This window comes from Mizuhopecten yessoensis, unplaced genomic scaffold, assembly GCF_002113885.1.
Source record: "Mizuhopecten yessoensis strain PY_sf001 unplaced genomic scaffold, ASM211388v2 scaffold10975, whole genome shotgun sequence".
Taxonomy (NCBI): Eukaryota; Metazoa; Mollusca; class Bivalvia; order Pectinida; family Pectinidae; genus Mizuhopecten; species Mizuhopecten yessoensis.
The window spans coordinates 896,858-905,155 of NW_018408815.1; the positions used below are offsets into that span (position 1 = coordinate 896,858).

General features: G+C 32.0%; 1 protein-coding gene across 1 annotated transcript; it reads left to right on the forward strand.

Annotated features, from left to right (window-relative positions):
- Positions 1-275: 275 nt before the first annotated feature.
- LOC110464232 lies at positions 276-7,441 on the forward strand. The gene is made up of 4 exons (XM_021519334.1): positions 276-362; positions 2,748-2,909; positions 3,211-3,261; positions 3,590-7,441. Exons 1-4 carry the CDS (start codon positions 299-301, stop codon positions 3,751-3,753), a joined length of 441 nt encoding a protein of 146 aa, XP_021375009.1. The 5' UTR covers positions 276-298; the 3' UTR covers positions 3,754-7,441.
- The last annotated feature ends 857 nt before the right edge of the window (positions 7,442-8,298 follow it).

Sequence of the window (8,298 nt, forward strand, 5' to 3'; positions counted from 1 at the left end):
TGTAAATAGTTTTAAGTTTTCTGCAAACAAGTTTCCTTGAAAATTTAAGTTAAAAAAACACCAACTGGTTAAAAGTATGCATAAAAGATATACTGCTATTAATTGGTATTCAACACATAATAACAAAAATATAGCAAAAAGTGTATGATTCCGCGACCTCATCAAAGTCGCTAGCAATATTCATATTTACCGCTCAACCGAAGGTATAGAGGAAACCGCGCCCTTCAACAGGTGAGTTAACATAGTATGCAAATGAGCACTCGAAGCGCCACCTGTAACACAAAGACACACAGACGCCATGATGGCCAGACTCAAGATGACCTGGCTTCTGATATGCGGCCTTATGTACCTATTTGATACAGGTAATTGTCAAAATTTAATGTAAAATCTTAAACGACTTTGTTCAAATGCAGGCACGTGCATTTATGTATATCGTACACCCCTATTTTGATCGATCCAAGTAAATTATTACACCTGAGGGAAGGTGTCATTGCCAAAGAATGTTTACAAAAGGTGGCCTTCACTTCCGGATAACCAATTCAGTTGTATGTGAAAACATTACTGTTATTTCCCTGAAAACTGTTTCGTAAGGACAAAAAAAAAATGCCAAGCTTACATATGAAACTGTCGTACTCAATTAATTTACACCTGTAGGCTGTACCGACTGTTTACAACACCTGTATATTTTGGATTATTATCTCCCTTTAATACCTGGCACAAATAAGTAAATAATATCAGTAATAGTTTTGGACCCCGAAATATGTGTCTATTCTTTTCGATGCTGAACTATCTTTAATCATTTGACTTTTGGTTGGAAGATAAGTAAACTTATATTGCTCAAATCTGCTTTATTTTACCATTCAATTGTCCCTAGCTTAAATTTTAAATTATGATATCTTGCAACTGCATGCTGTTAAAAAGACCATGTGGTTTAAATATTATTTCATATACAAGAATTATGTCGCATGATAACAAAATTGATATCAAGCCTAAAGTAATAGATAAGTTTTTGATAGATACAATTTCAAAATGGACTCAAAATCATGTTATCTCAGCTAAAGTTATATCTATTTTTTTAAACACAATAACTTATCTGTCTTGGGTCAGGTGCTGCCTTTTTCTCTGTTGCAAAGAACTCCCTGCTAATTATTGACACTGTTATACCGAAATATAGTGATCTAGAGACAAGGTGGATTCATTGTTGACCAATTGTCATTATCAAATATATAACGTGGGAGTGATACCGGCATTATTAATTGGTGTAATTGTAGTAGATAGCAATGTCATTTGAGCAGTTTTTCTAATTTAATTCCTGTTTACATTAAATTAATATAGAGTAAATGCTAGTATTTGAAATGAAGTATTAAATAAATGCAATCTGAAAAATCTGACTATTTGAATATTACTGGAGGATGTAATGGTTTTGGGGTAACAAATATGTTCTACATTAGACAGGTTAACTGCTTGTCACTGTGTTATAATTGTCATTGTTATGTTTTGACAGGTTTAGTTCAAACTGTGTGTCAGTTTGTTTTGTTTGGACAGGTTTCTGTATGTGTTTCTCGACAGGTTTAATTATGTGTCACTTTTTTCTTTAGAATAGACAGGTTAACTGTAACTGTTCTCTTCAGACAGGTTAAACTAACTGTTCCCTTCAGACAGGTTTAACTAACTGTTCTCTTTAAACAGGTTTAACTCTCTGTTCCCTTTAGACAGGTTTAACTCTCTGTTCCCTTTAGCCAGGTTTAACTCTCTATTCCCTTTAGACAGTTTTAACTCCCTATTCCCTTAAGACAGTTTTAACTCTTTGTTCCCTTTAGACAGGTTTAACTCACTTTTCCCTTTGGACAGGTTCAACTGTCTGTTCCCTTTAGACAATTTTAAATCTCTGTTCACTTTAGACGGGTTTAACTCTAAGTTCCCTTTAGACAGGTTTAACTCTCTGTTCCTTTTAGACAGGTTCAACTCTGTTGACTTTAGACAGGTGTAACTCTCTGTTTTCTTTAGACAGGTTTAACACTATTCTCTTTTGACAGGTCAAACTCTGTTCCCTTTAGACAGGTTTACCTCTGCCTTAGACAGGTTCAACTATCTGTTGCATTAAGACAGGTTCAACTTGCAGATGTTCCTTCAAACAAGTAAATGTGTTCTGTTTTTACAGGTTTTATTGTATACATGAGTTCTGTTTAGCAAGGTTTAATTAAATGTAAGAAAATGCAAGTGTCCTTAAAGACAATATTAATGTAGTAACACATATATACTTAAACCTTTCTTTTAGGAACACCTGTATTTTCACTTGTCTAAAGAAAACGTTTAATTAACCTGTCTAGTAAAACAAAACACACCAATGGAGTATGCATAGTTAGCACACCAATGGAACATGCATAGTTAGCACACCAATGGAACATGCATAGTTAACACACCAATGGAACATGCATAGTTAACACACCAATAAAACATGCATAGTTAACACACTAATGGAACTTGCATAGTTAACACACCAATGGAACATGCATAGTTAAAACACCAATGGAACATGCATAGTTAACACACCAATGGAACATGCATAGTTAGCCTGTCTTAACAGAACAGACCTTGTGAACTTTGTGTGTTTCAATGGTGTCTTCTGTTTTAAAAAGTGTAGCTATTTTGATTTGTGGATAATTGTTCAAGTATGGTAGACTTTAAATAAAATCCATTCCTTAGATCAAATGTGTTTAATTTGGGCTTGATTTGTTGTTGTCCAGGTGAGGCCATTCAGTGCTATCAATGTGACAGTAACGAGGATTCCTCCTGCCCTACTGGACACTTCTTTGACACAGAGGTTAATGCACCTATTGACTGCAACAGTTTTGAAGCAAAAACTCCTGGGCAGTTTTGTATGAAAATAACACAAGAAAGTCCTGGATGTAAGTCACACAAACTTGTTATGTACACTCCAATGTTTTTATATAAAATAATTTTCAGAGAAGATACAAAAGATACTATAAGTAGTACATGTATGATAATCTGTGTTGTGATAATAATAAATTATGCAAACCATCTTGGCTCTCAGTTGCCTGAAGGAATCACTTAATCCTTTTGTATGAAACTTGATTCTGATCATGATCAGTAAACAGTTTTTTTTTTACGACATTTCTCTAAACAAACACTCTCATGTCCAAAACCCTGGATCTGTGTTAAGTTGTATTTGTGTTTTTGTTCTGACAGGGGGCGGCTGGAAAAAAATCACAAGACGCTGTGGATCCAGGACTGATTCTGGTGAGTTAGTTACGTTTTCAATGATCAAATGTTACTTATGCAATTATAATTTATTTTGTTATGTAAAATGGAAATATTTTTTTCAGTTTCCTTTAAATCAATGATTTAAGATAAAGTATTAGTAATTTCATGTATTCTTCACAAAATAATTGCTTTCAAATCTAATTACCTCCTGAGTATGGATTAGGATGGTGGACTTGAAACCCACTAAATTGGCCTGCTACAAATCAGTTTGATACAAATCATACACATTTCTGAGCTAACGAAAGTTAACTAAACTGTATGCACAATACAATAGTTTAAAAGATGTCTTATACTTGTGTTGCAGGTGTGGCATGGGGGTGCAGATGGTCCTGGGACCAAGTGGGTGTGTTCAAGGAGATCTGCTACTGCGAGTATGATTCTTGTAATGGAGCCACACGGTCTAGTCTTCAACTATTTCTAGGCATGGGAATCGCCGTCCTTGCATACATCACTAAACTAATACTGTGATGATCATTTTCCTCATTATCTCATCATCATACCATTTATACAGAAATTTAATATGCGGGGGAAAAAAGAAAAAAAAATACATACTGGTACATTGTACATGTATAAGGAAAAGTTTATGATATGAAACTGTAATGATGTGGAATTCAATATGTGTAAAAAGAAGATTTTAGGAAGATACATGCTTTGAGTATATTTACGAAATAACCATGTACTGAAATAAAGTCAAACAATAATTCTGGTTATACCTTATAATTTAATTCAATAAGTAAGGCAACCCTTTTTAATTGAGAGTTTGTGATATTTTTTCATTTCTGATAAAAACTTAATACTTTTTCACAAAACACAACATTGCCCATTACCAGTGATTTCTTCGCCAAGCAACTTCAACCAATCAGAAGTTAGAATTACAAATGCTGCGCCAAACATTGCGGTATACGATGTCATCACTTTTCGTGTTGTCTGTGTTTTAGGGTATAAGAATATAACCTGAAAAAATTACCATTGGGAGAATAGCCAAAATGAAAATATAACCATCATGCGATTATTTGCCTATAATCAGAAATTGGAGAGAATCTCTGAGAAAAGTGTAAATTTGTATGATGTCAAATGAAATGCATCTTTCTAATTTTTGAAGGTTTCCTTTTTAATTTGACAATTAATGTTTGGAATAAATGTAACTTCTTATTTTATGATGCATGATTACAACTGTACAAACGGTTCAATCTGCCATAAGGTATCACTGCATTAAGACATGTGCTTATTTCATTACAAATTCTCCTGTGAAAATATAAGTCATTGTGTGGAATTCTAATTGGTAATTATAACCTCATCCATATTGAAGTTTAGTCTTCATTTTGTGTTCTAGTTGAGATGATGCAATACAGACTGTATAGTGATACCAAACATGTTTAATTATACCCACATCACAATCTAATTATAGTTTCATCTTAGAACAGTGTGCGTAGGATACAAATTTATTTTTATAGGGAAAGAAAATATCAAAAAATTCATGAAGATAAAATATTTCCTATTTTTTTTTAAAGGATCCGGACACAAGTTTCTTCTCTGTGGATCGAAATCCTAATTTAGAATTTCTCTCCCAAGTATGAATAACATGGTGCAATTACACGGCTGTCAGAAGTCTTGAGCCAAGACCATTTATAGTACTTTGATTGGTTTAACATCTGGTCGTTCTAGTTTAGGATTTGATGCACAGATTTGGGACATATGTCACTTCTGTGGTGCAGACAGGTGCCATGGTCACTTTTGTCTATGCAAGATTGTATATGCCTAGTTAGATACCATAATGGGAAGGTTTATTCACTCACAGCTTTCCATTCTATATAGCACATTCCAAACGATTATAACACACAGATTCAATGCAATTCCACAATTGATATCTTATGCATTTTCTTAACTTGAACGAAATGTTGAAGTCTTTGCTTAGTAATTAAATATTTTCATTGCAATGATAATATATAATGTCATAATGTTACATTTGTATCTGCTATTTCCCTTATTATACAAAAATTTTGCAACATGCGAAATATTAATTGAAACTCAAGGTAAGTAATGTATGTATTTTTTAAAAACAAGGTTGCAGTAGATAGCATTGATAATAACCATTGTTAGTATAGAATGTTTTTTGCAAAATAAAATATGTGATACTTTTTTTCTTTTCAATGTTATTAAATATTCAAATGGCTTAGTAACATTGTCCATTTAATGTTACTCTGATTGGTTGACACTAAAAGTTCAGTCTAAATATATAAAAAAAAAAATTATGGGAATCCCTGTTTTTTGCATTACCTGGGTAGTTAAATAGAATTTGGTGCTGGGAATGTATTGCGTCCTACATTGAGAAGACATTATTTTACCTAAATGTTTTTCAAATGATGGGATTTGTCACAGATTAGGATGAATTTGTCTAGAAACGTGTTCAAATTAGAAGAACAGGTCATTAGATAAGTAGGAAATAATGCAGTAATGATTGAACATTGTATGTCGAGGACCTCCAGATGTCAACAAGGTGAATTCCTCATAATACCTAGGTCCATCTCGTTTTTATAATATAATATATGTGACTCGTCCATGTAATGTTTTGTTAATTGAATGTCAAGCCATGTTGGCTGTTTTGTGTGTCAAATACATGTAGTTAAATATTTTGGTTGCTTTATCGATATGAAAAGCACCACCATATCAAAACATATCAGACATGTATTATATTTTAGAGTACTTTTTATTAGTTTTACATGTAAATAATGATTTTTTAGACTTGTATATTTCATTGTAGATAATTTTATAATTGATGTACACATACATAACATTCCACGATGTATCCTAGATTAAGGTAATGAGTGTAAATAATTTGTAATCCAGACATTGATCAAATGCTATGTAACTTGCCTTTTGATCAGATATCTTCAAACTTATAAGCAAAATGAAACACACATTTGAACCTCGCTAATTCAAGCCTCACTAAGCTTAAAACCTTCTGATGCTTTTTCTTTATTAAATTCTTTTTCCATGACAGCAGTAATAGATGTCCACATCACATGAAAAAAAAAGGATTTCCATTCCCAAATTTTGTTTAGTAATCATCATATGCCTTTTGCAAAGCTGTTGGTCAAATTTTCATACAAAATTCAATAGACCACACATTTGATAATGATAAGGTATGTGGACATACAGTAGAATCCTTTGTAGGCAAATGCATGCCCTGTTGGGGGCCATCTACAAAGTGTGCATATTAAAAAAAAATGCAGAAACAGGCCAGTCTGATATGGAAATTCACATTTCATTTATTTGGATTCGTTAGATTTAAACTCTTCCCTGAGTAACCAACAAATTAACGAGGTTTGTAATGTGGTCATTTTGGATATTTTATTTGGGACTGATACATTTGTAAATTGAAAAAATAAACAACAAAAAACTGTCAAAAAAAGCTGTGAAATTTTAAGTTAAGTTGATTGTTCTTTATTATCTTAATAAATTTATTACATTTTTTTTTTAGCAATTTTAATTTTCTTTTGGTTATTTTTTATTAATTGTTTAAGCGGACAAATAGCTTAAAAATAAAGCAGCTAGAATAAGCCTGATACAATTTTGTGCTTGTATGCTTTTTTATACATATAAATATTTAAGGTATAAAGTGCTAGAAACTAGAACTTGTGCTTTTTTTGAAAGGCAGAACCCACATAATGCATAGCTCTACTTTTGATTTGTACATGGAATTTAAAAAAATTAAAAAAATAAATTACAGTTTAAAATGACCATAATACAATTCTATATGTACTTATATCAAGTGAGACCACAGAACTCAGTGTAATTAAAACATATCAAGTCTTCTTTTTTTCTCTCCAAATAACATTTTATTACATTCCTCAAATTTTTATCTATACATGTTTTGGTGGAATTGTGATTTCCCACTTGGTTGTGATCCTTTCCAAATTGAAACTATTTTCAAGTCTAATTGTTTTATGGTTGAATTTATAACAAGCAAATGTGCATTCCTTACATTCAAAGGTTGTTTGTTTAAATAGCATGTAAATAAGAAAAATATTGATGATTGAATTCAGTTGTATATAATGTAAATGATTTGTAGAGCGATTCCATTTGTAAATTTACATGCAATCAGCAGCCATCCAATTTTCATATTTTGTAAGTAATAAAAAAAAATGATAATTGATATATTTTGTTAGTTATTATATTGAATTAGCTGAAGTAATTGTCAGTCAAATGAAGTGTTTTATGAGCACTGTATAATAAATATGTACTATCCCGAAGTTACGCTGTGAACTTGCTTTACAGGGAGAATCCTTGTATAGCTTATTTGACATATTTCATTGATGCTTGACCTTTGACACTTAATTTATACTCCCTTTTTCCGTATTGTAAACACTAGTACTCCCATTAAAAAATAACCAACAACAGACTTTTCACTGTTATGATAGCTATATATATATTCCGTCTTTGCATATTGCAGAGTTATCTTCTCTTATGAGCAGGTAGTGATTAATTGTTGTCGTTGGTTTGTGTGAGAAAAATACGTTTTCTCAAAAATTGATGACGTTACTCTCACAAACCAATGACGTAACAATCAATACCTGCTCACAAGAGAAGATAACTCTGCAATACGAAAAGACGGAATAGATGGACCATTGACAACAGTAAAGGTGTGGAGTCCAAGTGTACTGATGCAGCCATAGGTGTGTTAATATGACAGCACTATACATTATATGACTGGCATTCACATTTTGGTGGTTAATTTCAATGTGAACTATGGAACATATTTATAGACTTTGGAGATCCAACTTCTTATGAATACTAAGAAGGTATATAAAACAATTAGACAGATGTAAACCTGGTAATCATTATCATGTGTAAATTTTCGAATCAGCAAATGGTGATTTAAACAAGAATAGTGTCCTTAGTTCTTTGATAAAGTATGTGTTCCAACAAATTCTATTATTACAAATATTAATGTCACTATTGTAAAATATTTGTTTAAGACCTTTCAAAAGAAATATATCATAAAACTCATGT